The sequence below is a fragment of the Ictalurus punctatus genome, chromosome 4, assembly GCF_001660625.3.
Source record: "Ictalurus punctatus breed USDA103 chromosome 4, Coco_2.0, whole genome shotgun sequence".
Taxonomy (NCBI): Eukaryota; Metazoa; Chordata; class Actinopteri; order Siluriformes; family Ictaluridae; genus Ictalurus; species Ictalurus punctatus.
This window is the reverse complement of record NC_071284.1, coordinates 33227706-33247599: the sequence shown is the minus strand read 5'-3', so window position 1 is coordinate 33247599 and position 19894 is coordinate 33227706. Positions and strand designations below refer to the sequence as shown.

Here is a 19894-nt window from a genome sequence, read left to right as displayed (position 1 = left end):
TACATCCGCTGTAGTCCGCGTGAAAGACGCGATCCCGCGTAGACCCTGTCACTAAATCGGCTGTGTATTGTATATGATGATCCCTAAGTAGGACGTCCTCTCAGCCTGTCCTTTCCATCATGAGAAACACAAAGAACATGACATGTGCTATTAGTTTGTGTGTATTCTGGTCATGTCAAAGCCAGAGTTTAGCTCTGTAAACTGTCTGGAGCCATCGTTCGGCCCAGGCTTACCTTCCTCACTCGCTTAAATACGTATATTTTAGTTTTATTGGATCGTATATACTGAATAAGAAGCTGAGAGTTTAACATGTTAGTCATCACCAGACTGGGGGGTGGATTTGCCCCCGTGTGTGTGTGATTGTTTCCAGATCTCTGAATAACCTTTACACACCGAAATAGACGCATTTCGTTGTTTTAACTCGGGAACGTTCCACATCTTGAAGCATATCATTTAGAAAATATTACAAGTTATTCCCGGGAGACTAATAGGAAAGATATGTTGTTGTGAAAGTCTCTGTTAATGGTGGAAAACACATCATACACTCCTGTTCACTGGAAAAGAAGAATCATTTTACATCGCAGATTATTTTACAGTTTATCGTCTCACCTTAAAACATACTGATTACTTACTACTATGGAATATTCACTAACTACGGTAACAATTCAATCACAGAAGTTTTTTTTTTATTCCACTTATACCTCATCAACTTGCCAATGATTTAAATTTTATTTTATTTTTTTTTAATTAAAGAACAACATTTTTTTTTTTTTTCCCTGAAGATGTCGGAAAACGTAAAGTCACAGCTTTACCTCCGACTGTTACAAAGCGCCGACACTGGAGACTCCTTCCCTAAATGTTTAATAAATAAATAAATAAATAAGGTCCCTGCTTTCACCATACAAGTCCCTGCGAATGAGCTGTTGCTATAGAAACGATAACGTATTAGAACGAGCTGTTATAGAAAACTAATCAACACCTCCTGACCGATCCCGAATCCAACGGCAGATTATCACAAAGGGTTCCGTATATTATTTGCTTTTCTGATGAAGTAGACGTTAACAATGTAGAACTTGGTGTGATTCGCGCACACACACGTGCCAAGAAGACCAATGAGAACCAAACTTACCACCGTGTTTGTAGTATTGTGTCCTAATTATGTTTAAACTGGAGAGAACGTGGGCTCGTGTTTGGAAAACGTTTGCATTTCCTCTCCACTTGACCCCGTGTGTGGGGATTAAATAGCCCGGTGTCCCACTCGGTCGTCATGCCGAGAGCGGTCTTCCTGCTATAAACACACAAGGAGAAAAAAAAAAATACGTCAACTAAATGTCGATACACAGAGGATTTCAGGCATTAAATGTCATTATGCTAATGTCTCCCAGAAAACGAAAGCACTGCGGCCATCGGGTTAAAATTCGGAGTTAAAATGAAAGGGTTCGCTTTAATGACTTGAAAGAAGTTTCGGGGGAGAAGCAATGTTCGTGCATCCACAAAAAAAAAAGCCATGTGACCTGAACGTGCTGCTATTTATCATCTGGTTGTGCCGTGTGACACTGGCACCGTGCTTTCTGCTCCATTTGCTGCGCGTTTTCCGGCTGGCGGAGCGAGCCAATCGCAGAAAAAATACATATAAAGCCTATTCAGCCCCATGAAAAGAGCTCAGTGACACCATTAGACTCCAGCTCTATTCTTACAGCCTTGCCTCACAAAAACTCTGAGCTGTCCTCCATGTAGCGCAGATGTTAATGAAATGAAAGCGTACGCGCTTTCACGGTTGATCCGTGACATTAAGGATTAAAAAGAAAAAAAGAAACGATTCGTTTCCGACCCAACGGCTCCGACGTCTGTCGGGGATCCTGTCAGAATAATTCATTTAACGTCTGTGATTTCAGTCCACGGACCGATACCGCGAGGCGATTGTTTACAGTATCTTAATGCGCTCGTTCTAATACGTTTCTATAGCAACAGCTCGTTCACAGGGACTCTCCACTCTCATAAAAAGTGTGTAGTGGTGGATACGGTGAGGTTGTCTGTTTAGTCCACAGAGTCGGTGCTTTTGTCAGAGGTCAGAGGTAAAGCTGTAGCTTGAGGTTGTCTGAAGGATGGAGCGCGCTGCAGTTTCTGCAGTGTTTATTTATAACCGCTATAACGTAAGTGAGAAGCCGGGCCGAACCTGTTTCATGGACGTTCCACAACATTAAATGTAACTATGTACCGATACAAAAATGTCAATAAATGAAAGAAGTATGACCTGTATTTTTTTTTAACGAATAGAAAAATGGTCATTGCTGTGGTGTAAGAGGAATAAAGCACTCGAGGGTGTGCTGTAACTGTGGAGTGGTCGCATTAACGCCACTTCATCACACCACCTGGTTGTTGATTATTTTCCTCTAAGAGCACGACACAAAATGTTTTAAGGCTCACTTATTAAGTCCGAGGCCCTGATAACACCCGACTAGCACGTTATAAAGTTGTGTGGGTGTTTTTTTGTATTTACATAATTGCACTAATTAAGTCACTTTCGGGGTAGGGCTTGGAAACCAAAGGCAAATGAGGGTGATATTTGTTCTTGACAGCTGCAGAGAGTTCAGCTCTCTATCTGAAATTAAAGAAAATGTTTTCCCAAAATGTATAGAAATGTATGTCTGAACTTGCTGAGAGAAAAGTTTCGGGGGGGGCGGGGACTGGTTCAAATGACTTTACTTAGGACCACGGATGATTCGCAGCATGGAGCAAATTTGACACAAAACCGAGCTACTAAAGTAGCCTCGCTACACTAATGACGTGTGAAACGTGAACGAAGTCCTCCTTCCTGCATGCTGTTTTGGTTACACTGACTGAGCAAGAACTAAACCTAAACCACTACTGACAAAGTGTGGACATGGAGATATTTTGTCGATCAGAGAGTTTGATCAGGGGCGGGGGGACAAAAAAAAAGATTCGAGTGCGACTTTTTTCTTCAGGAAGTCTGAAATGTTTACATCAAGTCTCACGTCATAACTGACGACAAATTTGTCAGGTCGGCTCTGTGAAATGTGTGCGGGACAGAAACTCGGCCAACACGTGTTTGCACTTACGCTGCGTTCGAACTGCGCTACCCGGAGAAGCAGAGAAAGCAACAGGAGGAAGTTGCTGAGAGATGTGTGAGCGGGAACAGGAAGGTCAGCGTCGGGGGTTAGCTGGATGCGGCCGTGTGAAAGGATGTCTGGTGGTTGTTTGATGGTTCGACCAAAACCAAAACTCGACCACAGGATTTGTCTTTATTTACACTGGTTCAAGAGCATCCTGGTCAATTTTTACATCCAGAACCACGGTGACCACGTTACGGACCGCTTAAAATGGGGAATTTTTATTCGTTCCAGATTTCGGTTGTACCCATGTGACGAACCAGTGCTATTCTAGACCAGTAATTCAGGATTCTTAAAGGACAACCGTCACACTTATCATTTACACAACAGTGCTGTTAATTCTGCAAATCACAGGTTTTGTATCTGATGCATTGTACTTTCTATAGTAACAACTCCTGTTAATTAACAAAGAAACGTGTTTAATCATTATGGGCCTGTCATGGAGAATTCTTCCCTTCGTACACGTAGGTTGGAGGGTGAGCAAGGAACACAATACAGTGACAAACTCAAAAACAAGACAACAGAAGGCCGTTCTGAATATGAATTCTACACACTAAGCGAAACCCGTATAAAATCCTGTACTGGAATAGAAACTACTGACTGCACACGGGTTCGGTGACGTCGATATTTTTAACACCATGCAGACTACACAGGCAGGGGAATCACTGCTACTTATGCAGAATTCGATCAAACCAGCCCAGCTTACCTTTTCCCCTGGCCAGAGTTCTTCTCCCTGCCTGGCCATTCCACTCCAATTATCGCCCTCCTGGCTGGCTCGCCAAATCTGTTATGGAAGGTTTTCTGTGAGACATTTATGGAAGGAGTCTCTGGTGTCAGTGCTTTGTAATAGTCAGTAAGTTTTCCTACACAGGAACATTTTCAGGACAGGTGAGTTTACACTTTGGGGTTTCTTGGTAACATGACAAGCTTCATTTTTTTAAAAAAATTATTATTAACTTCAATAAAGACAAAAAGGAGAGGTTTGTGATGGAATGACTATAACATACTTAAGAACAGGAATCGACTTGTTTCAAAAAGTTCCACAACATTAAATGTAACTACAAACTTATTTTTTTATTTATTTTTTTTAAAGTAGAATGTGTTGTTCATTGATCAATTTTTTCAAAAATGTAATCGTTCGCAAATTGCTGTAAGATAAGAGGAATAAAACACTTTGGGACATGTTGTTATAGGAAAGTAATCAACTTGGTCACAGGATTTTATTCTTTACTAATAAAAGTTGAAGGCCTTGATTATTAAGATCACAAATAATTGAGTGTAAATATGGGGGTCTGTTGTTTGTGGGTGATTTATAAAGAATAATAGTGTTAAAGTATGCATAGAAAACAATGTGGAAATGACGTTTTTGCGTGATGTGTGTTCCTGAAAGCTGTGAAGAGTTCAGATCTCTAAGAGACACCTGGAAGAGTCAAACAAAATAACCCTGTGTAATAATATCAATGTATACCATCAATTAAATGCTGTGGGATAATTGAAAAATTGCCTAAAATATCATATGAACACAAAATATGTGTGCATATAATGCACCCTAAATGAATACAAATACAGATATGACCCGAACGCGAAGACTTCAGTTGTCTTGGGGTTTTTTTTTTTGTTTTGTTTTGTTTTTTTTGTTGTTGTTTTTTTAGAAAGCGTACCGAAAAGCTTTCAGAACATCACGGGGTGGGTTGCCAAGTTTCCGCGCAATTCACCACACCTACAACTCAAAAACTGCACAGAGAGACCTGAAACTAAACCAAAACCCTTACACAGAAAAGGGTCGATGATATATCTCCAATACGTGGATTTTATACACTTGTGATACTCTTAGTGGTACTATCTGAAAAATATTCCAGTGTTTTCCAGTATTCCCAGTGCAAAGTGCTAGGGTTAGCCAAGACAAAACCCAAAACAATAGAAGCTCCAATATAGACTACGCCCACTTCTGGTTTTAATCCAAATACAAAAACAGATACAGAATATTTGAGCACCAGAAAGATCCAGATATGAAAATCTAATATGAAACTAACTCGGTCGGTTAGAGATATGCCATTCTAAGTCAGATCTTTGGAGACGTTCCCTGTAGAAGAACCCTTCTTAAAAACGACTGCACTAGAGAAGAACGCTGAACACTTCCTGTTATATCAGCCTTGAGGCAATACTGTAAAACCTGACGTGACGAAGCATCCGACATGGAAAAGCTGTTACTTCGTTCCACGAGCATCCAGATGTTACGAGATGTACTGGAGAAAAGAAGAACATTGTAGCCGTTCTGCCAAACAGATGTTTAGTTTACGTCTAGAATTGTTTGAGGATGAATCCAGTTTCCGTAACGTGGATGAATTCATAGAAACATCGCATTAATACTACTTGTTTAATTAAACAGGATTCAGGTTCGAGATCGTATCTCGTGACGTTCTGGTATCTTCTGTGTCTGACGCCAGATGTTTCTACCCTGGATAATTGATAGTTTTTTTTTTTTATGTTTCTTTTCAGACTCCAGTGTGTTTAAATGGATTCTCATAGGAATTCCGGTTTTAATGCTCTGACCGAGGACGAGTCTCTGCTGTTCATGTCGGTGTTTGCATGATGTCATGACAACAAAAAAAGGGAAAATAATATACTGGATTTCACATTTGAATCTCAGCGGGATCGAATTCCTCCTTGTTTTTCTGGCGATGTTTGATCACAAAACCCGGTCCAACATCAGCACACGTCCTCCCGGGTAACGTCACGAGTACCAGCCAAGAGGTCGTACGTCGTATTTTAGACATTTGATACATTTTCTTCGTTTAGTTTTTGCACAGTCATCATCGTGCGTGCCAGAGCTGCCCGAAAGACGGAAAGAACAGGAAAAAAAAAAAAAACGAAAAAGCACGAATAGATTAAGAGATCAAAATGGAGAAAGAATAAAGAGTGGAGGATGGAAACATATGACTTTATTACTGTCGCAAATGCACAGAGAACCAGAAGAGCGATAAAGGCAACGGATTTCAGCGTCAGGAAGAAAGAAATAACGCAAGAAAGAACGAGAGCGATGGAGCTCCCAGTGAGATAAGAAGCAGCATGTGTTTTCACTCAGGTCCTCCTCTGGCTGTGAGTTTCCCAGAGCGGCTGCGGGGCTGGGGCAGGTGTGCGTAATTAACTCCAGTTTCTCTTTAATATGGCTCTGTGAACAGCTTTGGACTGAAGTTGCAGCTCCATCAAGGGGCACGACACTCACATGCTGAGCTCTTCAGAGTCATTTAAAGTTCATCTCGGAAATTTTTTCTCTCTCTCCGCATTCGTACGTAGAGGTACGAGCTGCTCTTCGTTCCCCTGAGCTCACTGATGTGATTTATCGCCTTTGTTATACAAGTCAAGCCATTTTTTTTTTTTCCCCCGGTATAGCTCTCGTAACAATACGGAATTCCGGATATAGATCCCTAATGAACAAGCGATAGAACGAGGAAGAAGAGTCCTGGGATGAGCGCAGGACAGTCTTTACGATTACAGCAGCAGCTCTTCGGTACAAATCTATCCACTCGGTCCACAATTTACCGTTAAATAACAGTTTTGGGGGGTGTTTTTGGTGTCCTGCAGGAACATTCCAGAACCAGATTAACGATCGTCTGATTTCATCTTCGGTCTGGTGAATACATATGTACTGAATGTGTTGTGAGTTTTGGCGTCTCGTTTATCTCACGGGTTTAAGTGCGAGTCGACATGAGCGCACTGTCAAAGAATGAATCAACAAACCTGCTTTCAATAACACACTTTATTCTTTTTTTTTTTGGGGGGGGGGGGGGGGGGGTAGTAGATAAGTAATATTTCTAAGCTACGTGATGTGGCTAAAAGTTTGTGCACACCTGACCGTCACACCCATATGTGCTTGTTGAACGTTCCCGTTCCAGATTTATTCCCTGTTTGCTGTTATAATGCGCTCCAGTCTTCTGGGAAGGCTTTCCAATAGATTTTGGGGCGTGGCTATGGGGATGTGCGTTCATTCAGCTACAAGAGCGTTAGCGAGATTGACGTCAGGCCCTGAATCCGGGATGTCGAGGAGGCTCCGGTTCATCCTAAAGGTGTTCGGCGGGGTTGAGGTCAGGGATCTGTACAGGACACTCGAGTTCTTCCAACCTTCACACACCATGTCTTCATGGAGCTCGCTTTGCGCTGGAACAGCGTTTGGGTCTCTCGGTTCCAGTGACGGGAAATTGTAACGCTGTAGTCGAGTCCCAGAACCCTGAACTGCTACTCAACTGCTGTGAATGTTTGAACACGTGATCGTTTCTATAGTAACAGCTCTCACAGAGACGTCTACGACGGACGTTAAAAACGTGTCGTTATTTAACAAATAAAAGAAAAACGTGTAATTCTTTACATGGTGATGTTTTCTTTCCACGAGGAGATGTTTATTTAACATGTATGGAAGGAGTCTCCAGTGTCAGCGCTTTGTAACGGTCAGAGGTAAAAGCTTCGCGACAGGGGAGTTTACACTTTTTACGGCTTCTTGGTAACATGACAAGTTGTGCTTTTTTTTTTTTTGTCTCGTTTACTTCGAGAGAGAAAAAAGAAAGACTGGTGAGGGAACCATTGTTTATAGCTGCTATAACGTAATTAAGAACAGGAAGTAACATGTTTCGAGGATGTTCTGCAGCATGCATCTAACTGGATGAAATGCATGATGTTATATAGAACCACTGGGGGTGTGCTGTTATTGGAAAATACTCAACTTTTGGTTGGGTGGTAACAGTCACTGATTTTATTTTTCTTTAAACACACATTTCTAGGTGATTTATTCCTTACTTATTAAATGCTGAAGTAGGCAAATGTTCAGATACGTCAAAACTGTGACTGTAGTCAGACTCCGGGTGTAAGTCCAGGGTACTAAGCGCTAAATCCACCTCTTTTTCACTGAGTAATTAGTCTGAAATGGTGTGATTAGCACAAAATCAAAATCAGATCTTCGGCTTGGGATCCTGTTTTCAATCCGCGGCCTGAATTGAAGACGGGGGCCACGGGCGCACGAACCTAACAGCACAAATAAACCTGAAATGTTTTGCATGGACGAGAATCCAAATCCTCTACGAGCCTGTTAGACATTACAGGAAGTTCTTGAGCATTGGTTTTTCCCTCCAGGGACGAGTTTCATCAGAAATTTATAACAAGAGATGCCAATTTTTTATTTATTTATTTATTTATTTATTTATTTATTTATTTATTTTGGTTGACATTTTATCGTTGAAAAGAAATTGCGATAACGAACTCTACAGAGTCCGAGCGTGTTTAAGCGTAAAAAATATCACGCGTCGCGTGTCTTATTCGGTCTATATGTTCGGTTTGGTTCACTTTTAAACAAACTGTCTGGAATACATCAGGCTAATTCCTAGAATTCCTCATTCATGCTATGGAACACGTGCAGGTGATAGAATGGTGCCCTCTAGTGGACAGGATGATGGATTCATCTCAATACAATCTGTATTGTAGAGGTGAGGCAGCTGTTTTGGAAGGGAATAAAGTTTATATTGAAACAATCCGTCATCTGAAACTCTCATTACTGGATAACACCGCATAATGTTCATGTCCTGGACACTGAGGACCGGACTGTTAGGTCTTTTGACTTTCCGTGTGAGATTATTTGTTCGGTCGGTGTGGTGGCGTTCTCCACACGATGACTTGCGATCCCGTTTACCAGTAGATAGGGATTTTCTCGGTAACATCTCCTTCCAAGTGGAAATGCATGTAATAAATTAATTACAAAGTTTCAGTGAATATCACAGTCTCACAGTCTTTGCAGCCTCTTCTTCAGCCTGCCAAGCAAAGGACCAGACCGTCCTGCCTGGAAAACAGCGCTGAGAAAAAGCTGTGATGAAAAGTCCATGCTTCATTGTCTCATCGTGGGATGGTCCAAGACCAGTGAAGGATGAAGTGCAGAACCGAAAGCCAAGGTTATGAAAAATGATTTTTAATTTGAGCTTCACAACATCAGTACAGATGCTTCCCATATGTGTGAGGAAATCCTTCAACAAAACGGGCCTAATTGTGGATTGAAATGGGAGGTTGTTAGAGGAACAATAGCCTATTGATCTCTCTCTCTCTCTCTCTCTCTCTCTCTCTCTCTCTCGCTCTCGCTCTCACTCTCCCTCACTCTCTCGTTTTGTTTTGCGCCCTCTGCTGCCTGCAAGGAGAATTGCAATTGTATTCAACTGAATTAAAAAGCTCAAGCTTTCCCTTTCTCCATGCTGAAATTGTGTATACATTATAAAGTCCTGTCAGGAAATTATAATTATTATAATCTTTGGATCTGAGCGTGTCTGTTCTGCTTAGAGGTGGAACTCATTTCACGTCATTCTTAAGCCTGGAATCAATAAACCAGCTAGAACTACTGCATCAGTCTGTACAGGATTTCGCAGAGGTTGATTTTTTTTTAAATCGGTGTAGCAAAAATGCTTGATTTTTATTTTATCTTTACGTTTACGTTTTATTTTAGCTTTACGTTCATGTCTGCGATCGCACCATAATGGAGGGACCGATTGCCTGGAAGTATTTGTGTTATTATTAGAAAATAATCAACAACAGGCTGGTTTAACTGTTAACATCTCCGAGGGTGGTTGTGTTCCTGCAATTATATGGAGCATCTATTGTAGCAGTCCTTGTGTAAGTCGTTACTATAGAAATCATAACGTATCGATCATTTCCTGCACGACTGTCAGAGCTGCTGTTCCAGAAAACGAATCACCTTCTGACCAATCGGAATCCTCGATTCTCGATCAGTACATCACATTCGCTGTGCCGGTTTTTATTCTTTTTCAGAGAAATCTGTGCTAATTATAGTGACGTTCTATTAATGACTCCATTACTCTTCATTCATTTCAAGAGAAATGTGTCCAGCGTTTAAAGAACAACCGTTTTTACTGAAATAAAACGAAACACCGTGTACATTAAGCATCTCAGATAAAGACTGGTGTTCCGGGTCACTTCCTGTAAGACATCCAGGACTCTAAAAGTCAGTAAAAATAAAAAAGAAGCTATTTTCACGGTGCGTTAAAACTACAACGTGCTGTCTAAATCTGCTGCGTGTACTGTAGGATGTGGGATTTATAAGCTACTCGTAGAGGAACACAAAGTAATGCGAAAGCTGCGAGTGCACACGTTCAAGGAGAATTCCAGTTATAAACAGAATATCTAATTATCTGTAATTATCTACAGTTATCCGACATGGTTATCGCCTTCTCTTCATTATTACGGAAGTGTTCACCGTTAACGAGACTGTGAACGTACGAGCAAAACCTCTCGCCTTTATCAACGTTTTGTATTTGAGCTAGCAAGTCAGCACTAGCCAGTTAGCCCAGCGTACGGTGTAGGATCAGGGCATACAAAGCGAGCTAGCCGACTAACGTTAGCTAGGTGTCTAAAACACAAGCAGGTTTTGTTACAAGGGAAAGGGTTCGGTCATATATGATATCTCATTTAAGCTAGCTAAAAGATGATGTGGAGAATAAAACTCAAATAAAATCCTGGCCTCTTCAGGTGAGTGGGTTTTATTATACCATGTGTATCCCCTGTGCAGTTTGTGATCTCCAAGCCTTTTAGCTAGCTAGCTAGTGTTCGCTTTTCTGTTAGCGTGATAGCTTTCTAATGCTGGGATGCGATGTAGGTAGGTGGAAGGAGTCTCCAGTGTCAGCGTTTTTCTCTGTAACGTGACGGGCTGGGTGTGACTGACTTCAAGAGAGAGAATAAAGAGAGCCTGGAGAAGGAGCGACTGTTTATAGCTGTTGTAACGTAAGCGAGAACAGGAACTTTAAATGCAACAAAAAATGGATTAAAAAAAAGTGTCTTATAATGTGTCTTTCTTAAAAAAAAAAAGACAAGAAAATTCAAGTCAGCAGAGGCGAATTGCTGTGGTATAAGAGGATTAAAACACTTCAGGGACATCCGGTTTTAGAGAAAAAACCCAAACGATAACGTAACTCCGCCTTGTTTTATCGCCGATTATTTTCCTATAGTATCATGTTTTATTGTGTGGAGGATACGCTATGTGATATCCACTTAAATCTGACTGAGGAGGTATCCTAGGAACAGGAGGCATGCGTGGTGAGTGCTTGTGCCTCGGTGTCCCTCCCTTCCTCTCCTCTCCTCTCCTCTCTTGCTAACAAACCATCATGTAATAGCATCCGTCCCTGCCGACAAACCAGCCCTCTCCATAGCAACCTCACAGGAACCCGGAGAACACGTACAGCATGGCAGCGGAGGAAGCAGGGTAGTGTTTGAGAGGACGCTGAGCTGATCCAGCGCTTTGCTGAACACACGAGGGGGGTGGGACGGAGCGCAAGATGGACAACTCCTCCTACAACAGCGCTCGGTGAACAGGTAACTTAAGTGGCTTTTTTTTTCTTCTTTCTTCTTCTTTTCTCAGAAGGACCGTTCACTTAGTTCTGGGTTTCTGGCAAGAATACCTTCTTGTAAAGGAGTTGATCAGATCAGTAGAGTATCAAACACCTACGCTGAGCTCTTCAGTCTGCTCACGGTGCGAATGATCTTCTTTTAAAACACTTTCAGCGGCACGTACAGAAATAAATAAATAAATACATACATTTTAAAAATGTGTCGTTCCTTACGCTGAAACGCCGGGGTCGCGACTTCAGACTGTCTGTGAAGAGCTAATAAGAAAGATGAGAGACGTACGCGTAGGATTTGACGTCTAAATAGTTTATGAGGTCGTGAGGCCTCAGCTTATCTTTGTGCTTTGTGAACGCTTTGAAGCAGGCTGTAATTTGAGGGAAAGGGAGAAGAGAAGGTTTAAAAATAAAAAGCACAGCGCACAGGGATGGCGGATTGGCTGCTGTCCCACCCACACACTCCCAAACTCCCACTCCATGACAGACCGTTCACGCCTACACGTCCCCCCACTGCTTACCGCACAGCATCACTTGGCTCACACACACACACACACACACTCACTCTCACACACACACACAGAGCAGAAATAGTGTGTAATTTTGTGCTCTGTGTTCTCTTGGATGTGTTAATGTTAATGATAAATGTGCTTCTCTAACTGGGAAATGATTACAACCGTTTAAGTGCTGTACAGACCCCTGTTTAATATGTTTTATATGTTTTTAAAACACACAAATGGTCAAAACATTCGCTTTTACATCACTCGCGTTACAGTTCGGGTGATTGCAATAATAATAATTCATGTTTTTTTTAGACTACAGCGGGTCGAAGTAACACTAAGAAATTGTGAAATCGGTACCAGGTGAGGTTTCTTCATTTAAGCCTTTACAATAACACTTATATATATATATGTATATGTCATTCAAAGTCACTATATTTATCTACCTTACAAGAAATCGCGTGATTACCGTCAAATCGAGAAGTCGGACTTGCCAAGCTAACACTAGCTAGTAAATTCTTGAAGAATCTGATGCTCCTGTTGCTAAACATCCAGAATTCAGCAGTGCTGCGGTTGGTATAGTGAATATTAATTAGAGTTAATGAGTGAAAACAAGCTATAAAACACATTATACAACAGTTTACTATGACTATAATGCAGAACCATGATTTAGAGTCTAATCTGCAGAGGAAAAAAAAAACTTACGTGAGGTTTAAAAAAAAAAAAAAAAAGTGTTTCACGGACGTTCAAAACAAGTATGACTAAAAATCGAACACGTTTAGTGAGAGATAACTGTTCAGTGGTGCACGTGCATAAAGAGCGTCCACTTTATAGCGGATTGTACGACCTCGGCCAATAAAAACGTGTGAAATGGGACGGATAAAAACCCTGATATCCATTTAATGCAGCGATGTGAAAGCTCTGAGTAATGAAGCGGCACTACGCCAGGAACATGAACAGCGCTCTTGTTTAAGCAGTCATGGCGGTGGAGTGGTGTGTCAGGATCGTATTAGGGAATAGATGGTGTGAGGCAGATCGCTGGAATCTGCCCAGCGCTCACCGGAAGATTTATGAGACCAAGCTGCTGGCGCAGTACGACAAATGACATTACACATTATGTGGAGGTTGTTATGTGATTTATGTTAACCTGGAGATTTAACTCTAATTTATTTATTAAATGTGAATCAGAGGAGCCGGGTGTGGGTGAGCGATGGGTCTCTCGATAAGGTGCGTCGCCCCACTGCTGGACCTCGGTCACTGTGTAGAATGTTTTGGACAATTAAATACCCTTACGGCTTAATCCATCCATCCATCTTCTATACCGCTTATCCTTTTCAGGGTCACGGGGAACCTGGAGCCTATCCCAGGGAGCATTGGGCACGAGGCGGGGTACACGCTGGACAGGGTGCCAATCCATCGCAGGGCACAATCACATACACACTCATTCATACACTACGGACACTTTGGACACGCCAATCAGCCTACCATGCATGTGTTTGGACTGGGGGAGGAAACCGGAGTACCCGGAGGAAACCCCCGCAGCACGGGGAGAACATGCAAACTCCACACACACAGGACCACGGTGGGAATCGAACCCCCGACCCTTTAGGTGTGAGGCGAACGTGCTAACCGCTCCTTACCGCTTAATTTGACATCACATTTTCACGTGAATCGAAGAGGGCTTTTGGCTGAATGCGGACATTGATGATGTCACGTGACGCGTCTTGGCCCAAATCTGCGGAAAATCTGCTGTAATTTTATAGAATTTTAAGCTCTTGGGAATATTTTTGCGATCGAGAATCGACTGACTGTTTTTTCTTAACCACCAAAACACATTTTACATTTGGGGTGGCAGTGGTGGCTTGGCGGTTAAGGCTCTGGATTACTGTTCGGAAGGTCGGGGGTTCAAACCCCAGCACTGCCAAGCTGCCACTGTTGGGCCCTTGAGCAAGGCCCTCTCTCTGCTCCAGCGGCGATGTATCATGGCTGACCCTGAACTCTGACCCCAACTTCCTGACATGCTGGGGTATGCGAAGAAAAGAATTTCCTTGTGCTGTTATCATTATTTAATCCCCCGCAATGTAACTGCATAAGAAAGCTGCCATTGACTTCAAAAATTGTGAGAGTAGCCTTACTGAATCCACATTCCCAAGATCGTCGTTGAGTTCTAGATGTTACAACATGATGTTGAAACTATTCTCAAGGAAACATTTTACGAGTCTCGTGCAATCCTATATTTCTGTCTGGATTTGCATCGCCATGAGTACGTAGAACCCGGGAACCCACCAGTGTGTTTTTGCAGGCCGTGTTGTCGTCATGGCATTCTCCGGGCCCGAGCTGCAGTGGAAGTGGTTAGAGCTCCATGACTTGGTGTCCCTGCGTGCTGTAGAGAGGAAGATTCACACCGCGGCCGGTGCTGCTGTCCGGCCGAGGCAGTGGAGGCTCCACAGTCGTCCCCGAGCGCAGCACTCTCGGCTGGACGAGCACAAGCTGCATTACGCCGCCTGGGACGGACGCGTGGAGCACGTGAAAGCCCTGCTGGACTGCGGCGTCCCTGCTAACTGCCCGTGAGTCGTCTATGACCTTTAACTTTGGTGGTACAGTGGAAAATAAAATTTGTCCAATACCAAACAATCTAATAATTCCTAATTCATGATAACCATTGTAATGTTTACAAAGTAAACCGATATGAAACATTTTAATAAAGAAACAATGAGGTATTTGGCTTCCAAAACATTTATAGTGATGTGAAAAAATAAACGCACCCCATGGAAATTATTAATTTTTTTTTTTTAACATATATGGACAAGCAAACGTTTGATCCTCTTTGAAACAGTGCCTATTAATAACGTTGATCTACTCGATCAAATGACACATTAAATTGACATTTTGTAGTCATTTTCACAATTTAAATTAACAAAAAAAAACAGATCAGTCACGTGGAAGAAGTAAGTACACCCCTACATTTATGACACCTTCAAATCCATAACGTTAGAATCAGGTGTTCCAGTGATTAGAACCTGTCTTATTTATACCCCTCTCATATCTAGTGTCTGGTGTTCCCTGTGTTATTGAGGTGTGTGCTGTCATCATGCCAAGATCTAGAGAGTTCTGTAAAAACCTTCAGAAAAAAAAGGTTGCGAATGCCCAGGAGTCTGGCAAGGGATTTTAAAAGATCTCCAAATTATTTGAAATACATCATTCCACTGTACGGAAAATCATCTACAAGTGGTGAAGATTTCAAATGACTGCCAATTTCTCCAGGACTGGGTGTCCCAGCAAATTCGGCTCAAGGGCGGACCGTCTGATGCAAGAAGAAGTCTCCAAGAACAACAAAATTTCATCACAGGATCTGCTAGTAAGTCTTGCAACTGTTGGTGTTAAAATGCATCTACATTCAGAAAGAGATTGCACAAATTTGACCTGCGTGGGAGGTGTGAAAGGAAAAAGCCTTGGCTGTCTAAGAAGAACATTAAAGCAAGACTACAGTTTGCCGATGAGCATACAGGCAAAGACCAGGCCTTTTGGAATAATGTGCTCTGGACAGATGAATCAAAGATAGAGTTGTTTGGCCACAGTAACAGCAGACATGTTCGGCGCAGACCAAAGACAGCTTTTCAGGAGAAGCACCTCATACCAACTGTGAAGCACGGTGGTGGGAATGTTACGGTTTGGGGTTGCTTCACTGCCTCACGGACCGGACAGCTTACAATCATTGATTCAACAAAGAATTCTGCATCATATCAAAGAGTGTATAAAAGTTAATAATATTTTTCTGATAAAATCCTAAACTGGAAATAAAGTTGGCTGATGACCACTGTACCAAACTGATATAACAAGTAGAAGGTAATTAGTGTAACTGTGAAGGCTAATTATGTTTTCCCGCCATGAGGTAACAAAAGTAGAAAAGTCCCAGTATGGAACTCCATGGTATGCATGGGACTTAGTTAACTTTTTCAATAACATTTTAAAACAACGCATTATTAACTTATTGGCATTTTGTATTCCAGAGATCCTCGCGGCTGGACGGCTGTCCACCATGCTGCTTTCAGAGGACACCTCGCACTGCTCAGGTTCTTGCTTCACGCCAGCAAAATGGATGTGAACTGCCCAGATCTCTTCGGCTGCACCCCCCTGCACCGCTCCTGCATGGGAGGCAACAAAGACGCCACTGAGTACCTCCTCCAGAAGGGAGCGTCCCATGAGGCACGCTCCTGTTGTGGCCAAACGCCCCTCCACCTGGCTGCGGCTGGTGGGCACCTGGGCACGGCACGGATGCTGCTACAACACCTGGCATCCCCTGACGTGCTGGACTCACGCAGGTGGACACCACTGCACTGGGCCGTGTTCGGGGGTTGGGGCGATGTGGCCGAGCTGCTGCTGGATAACGGGGCAGAGTTGGAAGGGCCGAGCGGAGTGGGGACGAGTCCCCTGCAGCTGGCTGTGATGGTCGGCAACGAGGCAGCCGTCAGGCTCCTGCTTCATCGTGGAGCCGATGCTAACCTCAGAGGTTCCACCGGCCGAACGGCACTCCACCTGTGCGCCTGCTCCGCTGAGAAGAAGGTGATTTCAAAATAGGGTTTAGAAAAATAAATAATGACCCCCCCATCTCTGGTCAGTTGGAGCGACGCTAGCCAATTCTGTCTGTTAAAAATACTTTCTATAGAGCATTTTCCACTCTCCTCCATGCATCCTTAGCTCTCTTATGAAGTGGTCACGAGCAGAAGTTCTGAAAGATGCAGTGGCCAGCTTTACTAGGTCAGAGGAATGACGTTAGCGTTTACCCTCCAGAATTGATAGCCGTCTTCAGCTAGCGGTTAGGTCTTGGGACTTTTAGATGGAGGCCAGAATGAAATAAATTGGTAAATCAATGAAAAAGCTACTTACATGTTTTTCTAACGAAAGGTAACAAAAACAAAGGTGGATCTGAGAAGAGAAGCTTGAGGAACACCACATGTGATTTCATAGTGCTTTAGCGATGTCTGCGCATTCTAAAATACTCCAAAAAATGAGTCCACTTTATTTATCAGCTTTCTATTTGTAGTAAAAGCGTCACTGCCAAGCACTGAGTGTACAGTACACTCAAGGTCTCTATGCCCTTTGGCTTTCGCCATGCTGTCAGTGCGTCAAGCCAAGTGCACACAGTGCAACAGATGGTATTTGCACTGTTAATCACACGACACTGTTCCCATCTCATTAGCACCATTTGATCTGCCCTCTTTGCTTCGTCCACCATTTTTCTGTTTCTTCTCGCTTTCCTTTCTCCCTCAGATCCTGCAGCACCTGCTAGCTGCTGGGGCGAAGGTGTGTGTGAGGGACAGGGATCAGGCTGCTCCGCTGCACCTGGCCGCCCTCAGTGGCTCCAGTGCTGTCCTCCACCTCCTCATCCTGAACGGAGCTGGACTGGAAGACAGGGACAGCCTTCACATGACCCCGCTGCATTACTCCACACTGAAGGACAATGCTGAAGCGGCGAAGCTCCTGCTGCATTACGGAGCACATGTGGATGCCACTGAAAGGCTGGGGAGGACCCCGCTGCACCTGGCCACAGAAAGGGGACACTGCAAGGTGGCGTTTTCTCTCACAAGTCACCATGTGGGCTTTAAACCGTAGTGTCTGTGGCTACAACGAATCAAATGACTTCAAATTGTCTTATTTATAGCCATGACGTAATCACTAATGGTTAAGCGTTAAAAAAAAGGTCACTGTTGTCGCTACTCAGTAATGTCACTTCCTTATCCAGACCTGTGTATGTATGCAAAGAGTTTTTTGGAGCTGTACGGAATTAAATTTTTGCCAAAAGTGTTGAACGTGTGGAACTTTTCAAGAAACGAACAAAAATATACGATGAGAAAGAAGAAACACTCTGAAACTGAAAATAGTAAACTCTGTGACAAAAATGTAACACGGTCTTCAAATAAACAGCGTTCTTTGTTAACAGTTTTAACCACTGTTAAAATACTTTTGGCGCAAATTGAATTCCATACCCCTGGACCTTTCCAAATTTAGCCGAATTCCACTGGTATTGGGGAAACGTACACTTGATGCTTTTTTGTGTTCTACGTCTCCAAAATGACCTAAAAGCCTGAATGAGAGCACTGCCACTTTTCCACTTAATGCAAAATCTAGCCGAGCAGCCAGTCAGTCCTGCACTGAGGCTATGAGGTTAATGGAGCTAAAAAGTAATGGAAGTCACCCACAATCCTTTATGTAATGAATAAGTCTCAGAAGGAAAAAGTGAGGATTGAAGTGCAGGTTTTATTGAAACGCAACCCTTCCGTTAGACAGGTTATGGTCAAACGTAGTAGTGGTACAAATCACCAAGCGAAAGGGGCAGTCCTAAGAGCGGTCAAATACGGCATAGACCACAGACTCTAGGAAAACAGTTCGGAACTTGAGCGCAAAGAGGAGCTGAAAGATATCTTACATAGTGGAAACCAGGAACGGATTAGAATGCTTGGCATATTGCCCTCTGTTGGAGGGGAGGGGTACTGTCCTGAAACGTTGTGACAATTCATAATACTTTTTTCAAATGACCATATTAAGCTACAATTTTGTAAAATGCTCAGTATTTATCGATTTTAGTTAAAAAAAAAAAAAAAAAGGTGTGTGTGGGGGGGGGGGGGCTGTACGTTCATAAGTTGTAAATTCAAACAATAGTACCTCTTCTCTTGCTTTTGAATTTAACTTAACTGGGTTAAAATAATAATAATAATAATAATAATAATAATAATAATAATAATAATAAAAATTAAAAACTGATACGCCCAAATTAAAAGTACAACGTTAGGCTAAACTATAAAGTTTTGTTCATGTTTACAGATGACAGTAAGTCATCGACAAGCCTGTGTGAGATCTCTGAAGAACTGGATGTGGTTTGAGGCAGATGTTTACAGAACAGAGCAAAACTAAAGAAGCAAACGTCAGACACCAAAGATATCTTGGCTGATTTGTTTTCTCTCTCTCTCTTAGGCAAACCTTCATTGATCACGTTTGTGCAATCTTGCTTAGCGTATATATCTAGACTTATATCTATATCTCTACATTATTCAACAGGTTCTGAGTGTTTTGCTGGAGAGAGGTGCCGATCCCTCCATCAAGACGAAGTGGAGGGAGACGGCTGAAGACGTGGCGAGAACTCACAAACAGTATGGATCACTTAAAGTGCTCCAGGAACACAGGAAACCTCCAGTAAGATCTCAAACTCTAGGCCATACCGTTACTGAGAGTGTTTGGTAACAAGAGACACTGTATTAAGTCCGAATCAACATGGACACCAGTTGAATGAGATCCTGTGTGGCATTAAAGCTAGTGGACTGGATTGCTTTGTTGTGGTGAATTTAACTGTGTATTCATGTTTAAGCCATTTTTAACAGATTGAGCTATAATTTGTTGTACTATGCGAAATTAAAGAGCTATACTGTGCAATGTTTTTACACTTTCTGGCGTGTCTGAAAGTCTGACAGAACAAAATGTACGACATCTTCCCGTGACACGTCTGTTATTGTAATCGTATACTACCGTGCTAAATAGTACGCCAAGCTAGTACGCACGCCTAGTCTGTGTCGCCTGTTTGTTTTTGATTTTTTATTTTTTTTTTGTCTTTGCATACTATTTAGTACGGTAGTATACGTGATGACGTATACGCGGAGGGATACAAGGACTTACGCAAGGTGCTGCGGTCAACTCGAGAGCTCTCGCGTTCCTGGAATTTACGTCATTGGAACTTCCGTTCCTGGCACGTATTAAACCGGGACAACAAATATATCTAAAAAGTAATATGTATTCCTTTCATAGTATACAGACTTAGACGATAGTGGGGTCATTCTGTTCTGAAATGTATTTATTTCCCATAATGTGAGCAGAAAACGGGATCTATTTG

The 19894-nt window shown here is 42.6% G+C and overlaps 1 protein-coding gene across 3 annotated transcripts; it reads left to right on the top strand.

Moving 5' to 3' along the window:
- The first annotated feature begins 6934 nt into the window (after nucleotides 1-6934).
- Nucleotides 6935-19785, top strand: ankrd67 (ankyrin repeat domain 67). Of its 3 annotated transcripts, XM_017465740.3 has the most exons (6): nucleotides 6935-11486; nucleotides 12328-12375; nucleotides 14315-14579; nucleotides 16023-16575; nucleotides 17284-17580; nucleotides 19069-19785. In XM_017465740.3, the coding sequence occupies exons 3-6, from the start codon at nucleotides 14329-14331 to the stop codon at nucleotides 19249-19251; spliced, it is 1284 nt and encodes a 427-aa protein (XP_017321229.1). In that variant the 5' UTR covers nucleotides 6935-11486; nucleotides 12328-12375; nucleotides 14315-14328; the 3' UTR covers nucleotides 19252-19785. The 3 variants fall into 3 exon arrangements, with proteins under 3 accessions (XP_017321229.1, XP_017321228.1, XP_053534164.1); XM_017465739.3 differs by lacking the exon at nucleotides 12328-12375; XM_053678189.1 differs by lacking the exons at nucleotides 6935-11486; nucleotides 12328-12375 and having other exon boundaries at nucleotides 12390-14579.
- The last annotated feature ends 109 nt before the right edge of the window (nucleotides 19786-19894 follow it).